The sequence below is a fragment of the Limulus polyphemus genome, unplaced genomic scaffold (assembly GCF_000517525.1).
Source record: "Limulus polyphemus unplaced genomic scaffold, Limulus_polyphemus-2.1.2 Scaffold5263, whole genome shotgun sequence".
Classification (NCBI taxonomy): domain Eukaryota; kingdom Metazoa; phylum Arthropoda; class Merostomata; order Xiphosura; family Limulidae; genus Limulus; species Limulus polyphemus.
Window position 1 is genome coordinate 22,643 of NW_013670873.1, and position 17,333 is coordinate 39,975.

Sequence of the window (17,333 nt, forward strand, 5' to 3'; positions counted from 1 at the left end):
CGTTTGTCGTTAAAGTATTGTCTTTGTATCTTCTGGTAGGAAACAACTTTAAATAAATATATTTTAGATATTAATAAAATGTTGAATCTTGCATAATAACTTTTGTTCTCCTTTTACTAGAACAAAATGGGTTTTGAAGCTGGAAAAGGCTTAGGTAAATATGGCCAAGGCCGAACAGATGTAGTGGAGCTTTCAAAGCAGCGTGGCCGAAGAGGTTTTGGTTTGCACCTGGAAGGATTAGAACCATGCAATGTGTCATGGGACTTTGAAGCAGAAAAGGTAGGCTGTTATTTATGTTCAAAGTCATTTCTGTTTTGTACAAAATTCTAAAATAGAATAGCTAGATGTAAGCATAAATATTTTTTGTTTAAAATTGTTTTATTGATTTATTACTTTCTTTGTAATATAATTTTGCATAAAACTGATTGAAATTATTGTAATTACCAAAACAGGACACAGTGTTTCATTTGATAATAATATTCTGCTAAAATGTTGTGAGTTATATTATGTGACAAACTAACATCTTAGAGAAGTAAAGGTACTCCTATACTTGAAAAAGCTTGTCATGTACCCATGGTATATGCAGAAAAAGACTGCCTGGTTGGATAGAACCAGGAACATAATATTGGTATATGAAGTATATTTTTTTATAAAAATTATAAGTTATTGTGTACCCTGAGGGGAATGTGTACCACAATTTGAGAACTTCTCGTATATAATGTTCTTAGGAATCCACATGTTTCTATTTTGTATTGAGCTAGTCAAGGCTATTGTTGATGTTCTTGCGCCAACTATGAAATCATCACATTATGAACAATACAATTATATCGAGGGAGCTATGTTTTTATATTAAATGTGTGGATGTTCTATATTAATATAGCTTAAGAAAAAATTTGACGATAAGACAATTATCTAGAATCATAAAACAATGTTTCAGGTTTAAAAATAATTTGAATATTTCAAAATTAATATTTTGCACAAGTAAAGCCTGTTGTATAGTAATGTGTATATGTGCCTGAAGGTCTTCTAAATTATATAGGTATATTATATTTTACATGTTGTAAATCCAAAAATAACTTTTTACATAGGAAAATGAATGTACAGCTATATATACTGAGAAACATATATCTGTGGTTTGTAAGTCAGAATGTGAGAAAATACATGTGCTTAGAATGATTTTCATTATGGATCTGTATTGTTGCTTTTGTATGTTGGTTAAAGTTGAAATATATATCACGAATACAGTGATTGCTAGTGTGCACCCACTCAAACCATTGAAAAATGTTGCAAACTTCCTATTGTGCACTTGTAAGTGTGTTCTTTTACTTTTATGTATTTAAGTAACAAGTAACTTTAATGTTGGTAAAAATACCTTTTTTACTTCTATGATAATTGCAGATAGTAACAGACAATTATAATTATTTATTACAAGAGTTTTAGGCCTATTAACTTTTCATAATTGCTTTAGTTTTATTCCATTGTTTTATTGCTCTTTGAACTGTGTCTAACTGTTGAGACAAGCAATGTATTATTCATTGCAAGTGCAACAGTGTAGGGTAAACAAAGTTTCTTGTTGCATCGTGTTACATTGTATGTTTTTTGTGCATTCCTTGAGCAGTAATCACAAAAAGATTTCTTTATTTCATTTTATTCACTTAGATTTTTTTGTATAACCTAACAAGTTTTAATTTTCAGAAATGCTACTTGCCTCTCTGAACAACAAACAGCTATTACCTTGTACATTGCTAGGAAGCTTTTCTGTGCATGCAACAAGCCTTCAATCTCCCACCCTTACACATGTAAGCATGTATTGTGCTAACCTATGATGTAATTATCATTAGACAATAGCCCTCTACCCAATGGGAGAGCAACACATCCTCAATGCATAGCAATTCCCATGAACACTAGTATTTGATCAAAGGATCATTCTTTCCTTGGTATTGATTGTCTTCAGGCATGTTTCTTTACTTAGGAATTAGTGGAATGTTTGCACTTATTTTGAAGTTTTATTACCATTCAGAGTGTAGTCCTTTTTTCCATAATTTTATTAATTGTACAAATGAATGATACCAAAATTTGAAACTTATCAAACTTGTGATTCAAGTTATCTTCAGTTTGATTTTCTTGCCTGTTCCCATTGCTTTCACCAGCATATAGGTTTTGTCTAGTACTGTTCATGGTCATCATTAGGCCTGTTTATTTTTGCCATGCCAGGTACTCATTTTATTTCTAGCTATTTGAAAAAAACAAACAAACATCAGAACACGAGTTTCGTGTATCAACTGCATGATGTATTCATATTACCATGATTCTGACATCTCCCAAGTGTTTTGACGTAGTTTAGTAGGAATCATCCAGTACTGTAATGGCAACTGGAGGTACTCTGATGATCAGTGATATTACTGCCATTGTGTCCCACATGGTTGTTTTTTTTCTGATCTCAAATCCAGGATTCCCAACCTTTCAATCTGCTACTTCAGCTTATCCTAAACCATCGTGTAACATGTTTCACCACTGTTAGTTGAGCTCTTGCTTCTGTTTCTAGTTCCCTCTTCCTGATGAGGATGAGGTAGTCCCATTTTTGTCCTTCACTGCTGGGATTCCACAGGTATGTCTTTTGTTTTCTGTTTTTTAGTAATTTTTTCTGAATCTTGAGCTCCCTTGTTGTATGAGCCTCTATCACTTGAATCATTTCTTTGAATTTATGGATTTCCTCTTTTTTCTTTCTCTCCCTCTTTCCATTTAATTGTCTTCATCTCTTCTTCAACTTCTCCTTCATTATGCTTCAACTTATTTTACAGGCTTTAGAACATGGCTTTATCAACTTAACTGGGGTAACTTTCACATACCTGTTTTTTTATCTTGTCCTTGATTTTCTTCCATTTGGTGTCATTGAACTTGGTTTATTTGTTTCTACAATGCACATTGTGTTACCTTACTTTTTGACAAATGTTTCCCTCACTATTCTGTACAGGACCTCTGTCTATCACCATTTGTGTTATATATTTTTTCTGTATTTCTTATAGTTTGGCATCTTGAGCTGATGCTGCTCATCAGTAGTCATCTCTGTTCACTTTGGGATCAGGGGACTCCACCAGATTTTGCATCATATATGCCTTGATGGGATCACTTCTTCTCTTGTTCTGTCTTCTATATACTATCCTGGATCCCCCCCCCCCCTCTTGTAGACTAGCCATTACAGGTTCTGGAGCCAATATGTATCTGGAGCTACCCCTTGGCTCTGGTCCTGTTGGAGCTCTGCTTTCTCATTTTATTCAATGGTGAACTCCCTTTGCTACAAACTATTGAGTTTTTCAGGTGCTTTCTCTGGGGTTTTTCTTGTCCTTCTACTCTGTAACTCACCTGTTTTGAACATCATGGCATAGTTCCTTTACATTACCCTTTTTGTTTTTCCCATGAAGATGAGAGGTTGTTAGACAGTCACCAGTCTTTCCCACTTGATCCTGTTTTGGTCTTTCATCAGTTCCTGATGGCTAATTTTCTTGTTATTTAGTTGATACTCTCCCTAGTGGTGTATGATCTGGTTCAAAATATAAGAAACTTTCTCCACATCTTGATTTCTCTGTCTACCTTTTGCTTTCTTTGGCTCATCCATATTGGTCAAATGTTTGGTTCTTGGCCCTACCCTTTGAGTTGAACATGGCCTCATCTTTTTTAAATTTGGTCTGGTGGGCTTTTACTCAGATTTTGTATTTTTGAAAGCTGTTGTTTGGTCTTTACTTTCTCTTTTCAGTGAATCTTCGTCTGTTGGAACTTCTTGTTTGGGAGTCATCTCATTTAGGGTGGCTGGTGGTTTGGCTGTTCAGTTAAGTCTCATCCCCAACCTTGTATCTCATTCACTTGAAAGTCTTTCTTACTTCTTACTTTCAGTCATGGAGCTGTTGATACCAAGGCTTTTATGTCACTTTCATTTCTTGCATGAGTGAATTTGTCTGTTCTCTTGAGTACCTTGATTTTCTCATTTTCCCTTCAGTGGTTTCAAGTCTGCCAATATATTTAGAGGTTCACTGTTATCTTTTCCCTTGTATGCCTTTCTCCCTCCACCTTACTTAGAGGTGTATCTGTTTGGGGAGTGGAGCCCTTCAGAGCTCATGATTAAGTCTCTGGGCTCATTGTTCTTACATATGTGGATTTCCATATGTGTAATGAACAAAGTGAGGATGATTAATGATGACAAGAAACCCACTTGAAGTAAAAATGTATAGCAGAGACAGCTGGTATGGGTATTAAAAACTTTAATTAAAATAAAGTACAAGAACAAAATTTTGACCTTTTAGATCATCTGCTGGTTAACAAAGACAGTTTGAAACTGACTGTTATTGGGCACATGTCTTAGGGATGAGTGTGTGAACAGTTATGAGATTGTAGGGGGCATAGCAGTTAGATGTTAGGTGATTAATATAGGTATAAAGGTGTTTCTTTATGGTGGTTCAATTTTGGTTTGAGTTCTTTTATAAGTAGGGCTTCTTTGATTTTTTGTTTGTTTGTCTTTGTTTCTCTACTTAATATGTTGGTGTTTTCTATGGTTATGTTGTGTTTATTTGTTTTGCAGTGTTCAAAAATGTGGGAAGGAGTTTTCTGTGTTTATTAAATCTGATTTCCATTTTTTGGCTTGTTTTTTTATATAGAAGTCATGGAAGTTGCTGCATTGTATTTTATAAATAATGTTGGAGTTATGTTTGTCAGTGTAGTTTTTACATAGTATGGATTTTAGTTTTGTGCCTGGTTGTTGAATGAATTTAGTGTTTATTGGAATGTTATGTTTTGTTGCAAGTTTTTCCAAATGTTGATTATTTTATCGCTAATATTGGGAATATATGGTTTGCAACAGTATAGGGTTTTATAGTTAGTTGTTTCATTGAATTTATTATTGTTTGTTTGCTGTTGATTGTGTTGTTGGCCTAGGTATATGTGTGTATGATTTTTTCGACAGTTTTTTGATGGAAATTTATTGATGTTGATGAAGTGTTGTTTTAATTGTTTGATTTCCTCATTAATTTTATCGGGTGAGCATAGTTTTGTGGCTGTGTTTATTTGTTTTTTAATATGTTGAGTTTTTGTTTTGTTTCATGTGCTGAGTCCCAGGGAATGTATAGTCCAATATTGGTGATTTTTCTGTGAATTTTCTGTTTTGAATTGTGTATCTGTTCTTGTGATCTTGAGGTTGAGAAATGTTATTTGTTTAGCTTTATCGTATTCACAGGTGAATTTAATGTTGAGGTGTATGGAGTTAGCATGGTTGAAAAAACTAAGTGTGTTCTGTAGATGTAAATCCAGCAAATGTATCGTCAACATATCTGTACCGGTATAGTGGTGGGTGTAATGCTGAATTGATCGCTTGAGATTTAAACTGTGTCATGAAAATGTTGGCTAGAATAGGTGACACAGGAGTGCCCATACTTAAGCCATTTATTTGTATGTGACTTTGGTTGTTGAACATGAAGTTGTTTTTGATGGTAGTGAATTCCAGAAGAGTTGCTAGTTGGTTGCTGTGGATGTGTATTAATGGGTTGGGATCTTGGATATAAAGTAATAAAGCTATCTTGCAGGCTTCAGTAGTTGGGACTTCAGTGAAAAGGGAGATTACATCAAAACTGGCCATTAAGGCTTTATGGTTTAGTTGATCCAGAATAGATATAAAGTTAAAAGAATCCTTAAAAAAAGATCCTGCTGATGTTACATATGAAGAAAGTGCCCATGCTATATATTTACCAAGGTTGTAGTCAAACAGTTCATAGGTCGACATTATGGGTTGTAGTGGACAATCGGGTTTTTGAGGCTTGGGGTGTCATACAGTTGTGGTGTGCGTGAGTTGGTCTTAAGTAGGTAGAAATAAAGGTTTTCTAAGATTGTGTTGGTTTTTCCAATGTATCAAGTAGAGAAACAAAGACAAACAAACAAAAAATCAAAGAAGCCCTACTTATACAATAACTCAAACCAAAATTTAACCAACATAAAGGAACACCTTTATACTTATATTAATCACCTAACATCTAATTGATATCCCCCCCTACAATCTCTTACTTGTTCACACTCTCGTCCCTAAGATGTGCTCAGTAATGGTCAGTTTCAAACTGTCTTTGTTAACCTGAAGATGACCTAAGAAGGTCAAAATGTTCTTCTTGTACTTTGTTTTAAGTAAAGTTCTTAATACCCATACCAGCCATCTCTACTATACAAGGTGAGGATGACATGTTACATTGCTTTATATTGGACAAAAAACAATCCATCAAACAAATCTTGTTACTAATGCCTCTGTTCAGGTAGGGATCAGCTCTTGATGCCTTATCCATTTGCAACGTCTGGTATTCAGAAGAGAGGTTTCTATATATACCTTTGTCCACATGCTTACTTTCATCATTTCTCTCACCTGTATGGTCTTCTTATCATAATACATTCAGACATATCTGTTGTTTCTTCTGCTTCCAGACAGGGAGGCATTTGCTCCTGGGAACTTGCTTTCCTGGCTCTGGAATTTCTCTGAGGTGCTCACAACCATCATGTTCAGTTGTTGGTCTATCATATCTTGAGAGCTCTGGCCCTGGTTGTTAACTGATTATCTCACTTGGCCTTCTTCCACACTATTCACCACAAAGTAAAGATAATCTTCTTCCTTGACCACTCCTTCCTCCCAAAAATTTGGATGGTTAGGGAGGGTGATTAGATGTTTTTTTCTGTTCATTCTCCCTTCCCTTTCTTCCTTGTATGATCAACCTGACCCAGAGAATTTGCTTTGCTCTGGCAGTCTGTTTACTGTTATCTCATTTGTACTGATGCTTTTCAGGGCACTTGCCAATTCCTTTTTTTGCTGTGAGATTCCTCTCCCTCTAGTCACTTACTGTCATCCACTTTACCCAGTTTATTTTTCTATGGATTATGACCCTTGTTCTTTTTTCATCACATCTGTTATTTCATGGCTTCTGCATATAAGCCATCAATGTCCCTTGTATGAGGTCTTGCAAGTGGGGATGTGGAGTTATAGTCTAATGATAATTACATCATAAGTTGGCACAATACACATTAATACATGTAAGGGTGGGAGCTATATTCATGGCAGTGCATGAGATAATAGCTGTTTGTTTGCATAGAGGTGAGTATCTATTTGCAAACAAATTTTCAGGTAAGGAAAGTGTTAATGCTAATTTAACTAATGTTTACTGATAAGCCTAAGTTCACAGCTGTGTTAGAAGAAAACACACTAATTTCATGTACTTAGTTATTTTCTGTCATGTGCAACACTTTTTCCTATCTCTATTTCTTTGTCAGATTCACAAAACTGAACTATGAGACTATTAACTAACAAATTTATTAACTCAATAATTAATCAACCAGTGTAACAAACTCACATTTCTAAACAGCTCAGAGTGGCTTCTAAACTTTCCTGCAAGTTGCAGTTAGTAAGCCATGTTCTCACATGAAGTCAAAATTCCATCTAGTGAAACAGTAATACAATAAAATATAAAGACAAAGTCTATGCCAAGAATAGACATTTTATCTTATTTTTTCTATCTAAAAAACAGGTATTGAGTTTTAAATGGCTAGCTGTCATTAATTTGTAAAAATTATGAATGTTAAGAATTTTAAATAAAATCATAAAAAGGCATAACATGTATCTAGGTCTCTGCCGAAGAAAGGGTTTTATGGATGCCTGAGTGTCATGATGATCCCCCTGAGATGCAAGAGCTCAGACAGTGGATGGTGGAAGGACCGGTAGGTGAGATATGAAAATCTTTGAAAAATTATCTACGTATATAGGCTAGGCAAGACCAGGTGGTTAGGGTGCTTGAATTGCAATCTAAGGGTTGCAGGTTTGAATCCCCGTCCCACCAAACATCTCCGCCCTTTCAGCCATGGGGGCATTATAATGTGATAGTCAATCCCACTATTCATTGGTGATGACTAGCTGCCTTCCCTCTAGTCTTTCACTGCTAAATTAGGGATGGCTGGTGCAGATAGCCCTCGTGCAGCTTTGCATGAAATTTAAAACAAACCAAGCTATGTTTATATATTTCAGTGGAAATCAGTAGTGCTGGACAGAAACTTTTCATTAAATCACTAATACTGAAGTTTTACCTAAAACTGATTGTGACTTGACTCATTGTAAGTTTAATAATGTATGAGTCATATTTTTTATTCTATTGTATTTATTATTTATGTTCTTGAACTTTTTGTATAATGCTTTTGTCATGTAAGATAGAAATGTAACCAGTTAATCTTTCAGCTATGAATCTCTAAACAGGTGGTATTAACATACATATCAATATATAAAAGTAGTAGCTATGTTTTTGAAAAGGTTACATGTTTCTTAGAAGCATTCAACAGTTAACACTATAAAAAACTATCGTTAAAGAAAAGTTATTTTTAAAGTATTTCTTGAAGATTCACCCTCAAATAAAGAATAGTTCAAGTATATTATACTGTAAATATTTTTCAAGCTATATGGCATGATGCTGGCAGTATTTGTTTTCTTTGAACCCTTTAATTCTCTCTCTCCCTCCATCCAATTTAATTGTGTACACTTATATGATTTGTAAACTCGTATACATATTGTCCTCTTTAATGAGAACCCTACAGCCTGTGTCAGTAACAGGGTCTTGAGGGAGTCTAACTACCTGTTTCATTTGAAGGGGGAGAGACACTCTCATACTTCATATGGAATATTTCTCATGTTAGTTTTTAATTCATTCAAATGTGAATTGATGGGACTGTAATAATGCATTTAATAAAGAATGCTTTATCATTAACTGAAAAGTCTCAGACCTTACAAATACTTCTGCTTTACAGTAAGACACCACAAGTAATGATTCTGTGAATTTCTAATTAATTAGTTTGGTAGCCATATTAACCTTATGTGCAAAGTGGGGTCAAATTATTATTATTTTTGTCAGTTACCAACTATTCATTTTACTCTACTTTGCTGATTTAGTGATAATTTGTGGTAGAGGAGAGTAAGTACCAGATATAATATACAGGGATAAAGAAAATACTGTAGATACTAATTTCAGAAGTTCTAGAGGATATTCAAATGCAATATGCAAACTGTATGATGGACAGAAGTATTTAATATTTTCCACATGAATGTCACATTACACTCCAACTTGTCAGTCTGATGTCAGTTCACAGACATATATTGTGTACAAGTTCTTTGTAACACATCTGATTTATACATATTACTGAAGGTTTGCCACATTTTGTGTAGATGCACATAGGAAATTCAGAATTATAGTGAACATTCCTTCTCCAATTTAACATTCTGTTAAATAATTAGTTTGAAAAGTAGCTGTTCTGTCAGAGGATGGTGTGGAAGTAAGGAACTCCTCACTTCTAAATTTAGCACTGCATCACTGGTCTATATCCAGTCTGACAAACCTTAGTTTGTCACAGTTTTTCTTGGATTTCAGAATGTTAATTTGTTTTTTATTTCTGCTGTACTCTTGTGAATTACAGTTTTTCTTTTCTGTAAGTCAGAATATTTAATTTCTTTGTGATTTTGGTTTTTGTTTCATTAAATATAACCATTTTATATCTATTCATTTGGCCTTTCAGGGTCATGAAAATACTTGTTGCCTAAGGACAAAAATCTACTTGCCCCTTCACAGGCACACACAAATCAAATATAACTTTCAGGATTCTGCTGTTATTTTTAAATTAACAACAGTCTGTACTAGAAAGATACAAAATTTAAAAAAATGATAACATTGTAAAGAATGAAGATAACTTCACACTTAAATCAGCCAAAGAATATTTATTTGTAGAGCACTAGAAAGAATGTTTTGATCAAGAAAACAATTTCTCCTATCTCAAGATTTTTCTGGCTTTCTAACTATGTGACAAGTGCCATTACAAGTTCATCCAAGCTAGTCATTAGCTTTCCCATGGGAACAGAGCTTGTACTCTGAGTGAAATTGATGATTATTTGTTCAGAACACAATGTTATACAATACATCATTTGATAGATGAAAACCTTGGCTTTCTATTCGTTATATTGTGACAGGTGGGTGTGGCAGGAGGAGTCTGATTTTCTATTTGATAGCTCTGTAACCAAACAAAATTGAAGGCAATATAAATTATGGTTTGTCTGAGCAGTGATGATTTTATAGTGAGTAATTCACATTTAATTTTGTACTTTTTGGAGGGGTGGTGGATAAAATAGAGAAAAAAGATGTCTAGAGAAAATGTGTCACGTGTGTCACAATAGAGAAAATTCAGGATTTTTTAAATATTGCCTTGTAGAATTAAGAACTTAAAACTTGTATACTATTAAAATATGGATTATTAGCTAATATTTTATGCTATACTAATTGGTATAACATAAACAAAAGGTTCTTGTGTTATGTGCAGTAAAGGATACCTGTAGCAATAGGGTTAACTTGTTTCACAATTAAAGATGATATTGTTGAACAGATGAGTTACAAAACCTCCAAAAGTAGGTACATTATTCATTTTGTAAAGTAATTGAACTAATAATTTCAATAACAGGTACAATGTGTTAGCTTGAAGTTTTACCCTTCCAACTTCTCCAGTGAAGTTGATGCTCGGTTTTCCAACCAGACAGTGGTGGAAGGACATATATGTATATGAGATAGCTGTACTTGCTGACTGATAAATGTGTTGCTATTGGCTATTGTGTTCAAGAGTCTGACTGATGTAATTGTATGTATACTTTCCCACATAAACTGTGCGGATTGAACGTTCACAAGTACTGGGATAAGTGTAATCTTACATTAAATGGAAGTGTGCATTCATCGTTTCTTTACCAGATGTGACTTGCACATTACATCTGTGTAGATTACTTTTTTTCTTAGGAAAGGTTGAATCACATCCTGATTAGTTATGATATTCAAAATTGCATTACTTGATAAACTTCTGATGTGGAAATTTTTCAATCCTGACTTTTGCTAGATATAGCCATAATTCTTGATCACCATTTTTTTTAATATCGGTATTCTGATCAGTAATTAAGTAGGATCCCTGCACCTAATGTAAGATAAAATAAAACTTGCTCTTAGCAGATCTGGAGGATGAAGATCTTACTGGGGTATTTATTACTCCCAGTAAGTGTCTGAGTGCTGAGTACTTAGACAATGAAAGATAACCCACTTCAACAAGCAGGAAATTGAGACAGGACAAGTTTGCTGCTGTGTGTATTAGATCCAGATAGGTCAATAAGCACATCCTCAGTATCAACGTGCCGGCTATTTCAATCATATAGCAGCCAATGCAAGTCCCTCATTCATAGACCAAGGATGATTGGAAGAAATTCTCTCACCCCTGTTCAATAAAGGGAGTGCATGACCACCATGTTGCTTGTGAGAAATGTGTATCACTATATAAAGGTGGTGCACAAAATCCCCAACCAATCCATCATCTTCTCAAAAACCAATTTACTTGCATATTTTCAACAGGATAAACACCAGTCTTCTAAAGAAACAGCTACATATAAGATGCTGGACGATAGGTTCCATTACCATAACCTCTTGTCCATTGAGATACTGATAATGGCCCCAGCTATATTTTGTAATTTTGTATCAGCTATAGATTGTGTACTATTTAAATTTTATGTTCAATGAACTTTATTTTTGTTCCATTCAATTAAATTCTTTATAATGTTTTTTCATTCTCAGTCCTTTTCTAAATTTATTGTAAAAACTTAATGTTGAGTGTTTGTTTCACCATAATTTTCTACTGCATATTACTTTCAGTTTTACCGTACATTGTCTGTAGAGTTTTGTTTAATTTTATAATAAATGGATTTGGTATTGTGTGGAATGTTAACTTTATTAGCTGTAAAGAACATCATGAACATAATTATATGAAGCATATATTCTATAACGAACAACATTAATCAGTTTGAATACCAAAAATAACTTGAGAAAATGAACAATACGTTATGTAACTTAAATCACACAAATTAAAATAGATTTAAATCAAATATCAAATGTATGTTATTTAGAGATGGAAGAAGAGTTTTTTATATAAAACCTTATTTTATCAGAAGTGCACTTTTATATTTAGCTGTTGAAAAGATTTTAAAGTTCGAGAGAGATAAATTGGATGTCATGTTTTTGCATTATGTTGTTAAATAGTGGTGTTGGGAGGGTTAGTAATTTTTCTTCAAGTATTAATTGATATACTCATATGTTCAAGTGCCTGTACTTTTAAGGTGATGCTTAGTTTCAGAAATATAAGAGGCCTTACAGTCTCCACATGTGTATAAATTGACAAGACATAAACAACAGGCAATTAGTATACAATTTTTGTAGTGGAAGAGTTTTTTTTATATTTGAAATTAGGTTTAAAAATAGCTTTCAGGTCAAATTGAGGATAATATCAGTTACATAATATTTTCATAAAATGTTCTTGATAATGGAGCTCTGTTTTCCAAAATATAGTAAATGGGTATGTTATAAGAAGCATTGTTACAATGATATTATGTGTCATAACAGATAAAAATGTTTGAAACTATTGTTACTAATTCCAAGTATGTGATATACATCATTTTTAATGTTTTTTTGTTGTTCTTCCAGAAAAAGTTGACCATTGATGATGAAACACATTTCTGTGACCCTGAAGTGTTGAAGAATGTTTTAGGTTTGAAAGTAAGACTTTTAATTATACAGTTAAAATTTTAGTTAAATGATTACCCATGTTTATTTGATTGTGATAATTGCAACTTTTCCCCACCATAATGTTGTTTTTAAGTGATAATAGCATACTGGTTCACATAATTCATAACTCTTTCACATAAGTTGTGATCATCTTAAAGTATTACCAACACTTTAGTTGTTGTATTTCTTTACTCCTCATTTCTGGGTTACATATTTTAAATTAATCGTAACATGGTATTTATATATCTTGGAACTATTACTCTCCATGCTATTGCCATTTTTAAGTTCTATTGAAATTCATATATTAGGTAACCATTTTTATCAAAGCTATGGTAATTTTTAAGTGCTAATCATATGATAATTGGTATATTAGGTAACCATTTTTAACAAAGCTATGGTAATTTTTAAGTGCTAATCATATGATAATTGGTATGTTCTTAACCCCTCCAGGTTGTATAGATATATTGAAATGTTAAGGACATAATGTAAATGTACGGTGGTTGTTGAAAAGTAAGTATTACATCATGAGACACGAGGAAAGTAGCATGGGTTACATAGTATATCTATTCTCAAAAAGTGGTGTTCCAAGGTCATTGGGATACATCATTTTGTCTCACTACAAATACTAATACTCATTAGTTAAGTCATTACTCCCTTGTAGCACATTTTATTTTCTTCCTATTAAATTTTAAAAACTGTAGCTCTTGCTTCCTTCTCTGAGCTTGTTAATCTTATGTTCATAGGATCAGTCAAATTATTAAGGAAATTATGTTTACTATAATTCTCAATTTGGTACATGTATCTTAATGAAAGTTGACAAGTTTTTAGTAAATGGAAAAGTCTTTAATACACAAATAATTATATTTTTAATAAATCATTTTTACTAAAGAGTTTTCTGTGAATTTACAAAGTCAATCTGAGTGCAAGGTAATTTTCATGTTAAGAATAAAAACACTTTTTCATTCTACAGTTTTGATGTTTCATTAACGTAAACTATAGATCCTTCTAAATTAATATAAAAACTTTTCTTTTCCCTAATGTTAACTGTAATGACATCATTTGTAGCAGAAGTTGAAAAATATCAAATAAGATCAAAATGAAAATTACTTTTTTCTATAATAATTGAAGATTGTAACTGACAGTTATAAGTATTTATCCTAATGAGCCTCAGGCTCCTAACAGTTTCAAATCTGCTTTCATTTAATTTTATTATTTTATTGCTCTTTGAACCACGTCTAACATCTAAACTAGTATAACAAAGGAAAAATCACCTGGTGAGAGTTTAGTTCAAGTTACAGTAAACAAGGTATCAAATTGCATAACATATGAACAGTTTGCATGCATACCTTGAGGAAGAAATTTTTAGAAAATTAAATCAAATCGAACAAGCCTCGTATAAAAGTATTTATTTACAATTTCACTATATTCATCTTTTCCTGCACATGTCACAAGGTTTTAGTGAGTTATATTAAAAACTTAATTAAACTACTTTTTTAGCTAACTTTTTAAGTTAGGTTAGCTAAAATAAAGAAGAAAAAATAATTGTTCATGAGTTGCACTCACAAGCAACTCACTAGTAGCCTCTGTGTTAAGTAAATCGATAAGGTAACGTAAGCTAGACGTTTACCAAGTGATTTACAGCTTATATTGCACGAATATTAGTTGCACAACACGTTACTAATTTTGAGCCATTTTGTTTTTCTTCTTTCTCTCAATTCAATCAATCAGTGTGCGTGTTTAGACTGAGATGGGACCATAGGCAGTTAGTTCAGGCAATATTATCAAATGGTTGTTGATATCATGTGATCATTAGCATGCGCTCTTGCTGTGAAAGTAAATAACTATACATTTCCCCATACAAACAGTAGTGAAATTAGGTTAGGCACACCTGGCTCCTTATTGGATTGGCTCTTTGATCTGAAAATATTTATCGAGGCCTGGTATACACCTATTTGTATTTATTCAATTTTTTGTTTTATTGATGTACGAACCATGTCTAACTAATAATCCTGCCACATGAGTTGTAGATCATGTGATGCATATGTATCTCACGTTACCATATTGGATAGCATAATACTGACCTTTACAAAGTACAAATGTGTTACTTTTTACAGTGCCATTTTGGTTACCATACATTACATATGTATGTATATTATTACTATATACAAATAAATCCTTAAGTATCAGTTATTTTTCTTCAAATATAGAACAGTAAGTAAAAAATAATGATCTCTACTATCTACAATTTATAGCTTTTATAGATCACCAGAAATAAATACATAATTATAATTTAAAATTGACTTGTATCAAGTTTGATTTGTAACTTGTAAAACAATTGTTTTCATAAAAATTATATTGATGATTTCTTTAAGCTATTTAGAAGAATATTACTTCAGTTAATAACTTAAAAAAAATTCTCAAGTTTAATTTATATATATATTTTTATTTTCTTAATACTTAGATTTATTATTTAATTGCCCCCAGTGGCACAGCGGTATGTTTGCGGACTTACAACGCTAAAATCCGGGTTTCGATACCCGTGGTGGGCAGAGCACAGATAGCCCATTGTATAGCTTTGTGCTTAATTACAAACAAAAAATTATTTAATTTTAATACTGAACATTGATGGTTTCATTATATCAGTTGTAGAACTCGTATCATTTTGAATTTTTATTTTCAGTGACACATAATTGAAAATCAATTTTGAAAAAATAAAAGAAAACTTTGAAGAATAAAAAAATGCAAAAAATGGATAGTTTAAAAAAGATTTTAAATATATTTACACATTTATCCATAAATAAATATATAACAATTTAGTTTGACAACTACTTCCCATAAATTAATTAAGAGTTAAACATTTTATCCCTAGCATAATAGAAAATTGTTATTATATACTTGAAAGATCAAGTGTATCAAATAAGGTTATTATGCATATTTAATGTCAGAGCTTGTGCCTGTCTGCAGTCCTTCTAACTTTTTTTGTCATGAAGTGTTTTAATTTTTTTCCACAGTAGTTCTTAAAATATCAAAATGATTACTTTTTAGACTGTATTTGATCAACTAGAGTCAGAAGAGATGAGACGAGCAAGGACACGATCCAATCCATTTGAGACAATACGTGGTGTAATTTTTCAAAACAGGTCAGAAATTATGAAATATACTTAATTTTATTATTTACTTCTGTTTCCTAATGAAATTTCTGTGTGACTCTGGTAGGTCTGTATGTATTTTCTTAAACTGTTTTGACTTTCTATATATATGGGCTCAGTTCATTTGACTGACCTTTTAACCACCTGTAAACCATACTGTAATATTAAATGACAAGAAGGGACCTTTTGTTCCATCTGGGCCACCCTATATACTAAATTGAACTAAAAATTAAAAAATCAAAGCCATCTCTTATCATTTAAATAGTTATCAAGTTTTCTCTGAAATTAACTGCATGTACCATGTCTGAAGCCAACTACTTCCAAAACCCAACTACCCTGTTACAGAGATAAAGCTGTCTTAGCTGAAAACGACTCCTACCATGCCAAAATTTATACTTAGGTCCCCTAGTGATAGTATTTTCAACATTAAATACAAAAAAAAGAAAAAAAGATGATGCATCAACACCATCAATTCCCTTAATCTTAAACACTTCCATCAGATCCCCTCTAGCTCTTCTTTCTTCAAGAGAAAAATTTAAAGATCTTAATCTCTGACAACCTTTCCATCCCAGGTATTGTTTTAGTAGCAATTGTCTGAACTCTTTCCAACAGTTCAATGTCCTTTCTAAGATAAAAAGCCCAAAGGTAAACACAGTACTCCAAATGTGGTCTAACCAATAACCCATAAAATGATGTTTTAACCTTTTTTAGACTAGTATTCTATCCTTGACCTCTTTCAAAATGGTTGGGTAAATATTATATGATCTAGAAGCTTTATTATTCTTTAAACTTTACAATTTTGTCTTAAAAGTTTAGAATTAGTGTGATTATCTTGTTCAGTCATGTTTTTATCTAACAGCTGTTTAGGATGAGGAATATTACTTAAATATTACTTAAAAGCTAGAGAAAATGTAGAATTTAATAACCCAGCCATCACATAATAATCAGATGTTGTAATTAATACTTGAACCTGTCAATGTTTGGTGAAACTCTGTAATCACAGAATGAAGGAAAACAAAACAGTTGTATGTTTCACAAATATTTAATTCATTACATTTTTAATGGGAAAACCATGTTGTAATAAATGAAATACTTGTTGAATTATGTTTTTCCTCAATTATGATATCATAGATTGGCCTTCCTGTATCATCACTCAAAGGCCCTACTCCCATCATAACATTTTGTTTACCCTTAATGTATATGAAGGAAGCTTTACTATTAATATTTACATTTTCAGCCATCATTTTTTATATATTTTTTTATTTTCTAATTTCCCATTTGACGAACTTGTGATCTACAATAAACCTCCAGATATCCCATCTTTGTAGTCAGTTTAAACTTTTAATATATTTAACGCTTTTCTTTAATTTTATACTTTATACCCTTTATAAGCCAGTCTGGTTTTGTACAACCAGCCACCATTTTATTTTGATATGTGCTTATCTTAAATAATTAAGAAGTTATTTTTAAAATTTTTCCACTTTTGATCAGTATCTCCAATTAATTCAGTTGCCCAATTCACAGCAGAAAATTATTGTCTCAGCTCTTCAAAATG

General features: G+C 32.4%; 1 protein-coding gene across 1 annotated transcript in view; it reads left to right on the forward strand.

The window, feature by feature from the left end:
• LOC106472344 (cap-specific mRNA (nucleoside-2'-O-)-methyltransferase 1-like) overlaps positions 1-17,333 on the forward strand; it is a gene marked incomplete at its 3' end in the record, with an annotated part of 67,602 nt that overhangs the window by 21,371 nt on the left and 28,898 nt on the right. The window contains exons 4-7 of the mRNA XM_013932980.2: positions 121-279; positions 7,639-7,731; positions 12,549-12,620; positions 15,675-15,769. Of these exons, the coding sequence (XP_013788434.2) occupies positions 121-279; positions 7,639-7,731; positions 12,549-12,620; positions 15,675-15,769 (419 nt within the window). The remainder of the gene's footprint in view (positions 1-120; positions 280-7,638; positions 7,732-12,548; positions 12,621-15,674; positions 15,770-17,333) is intronic.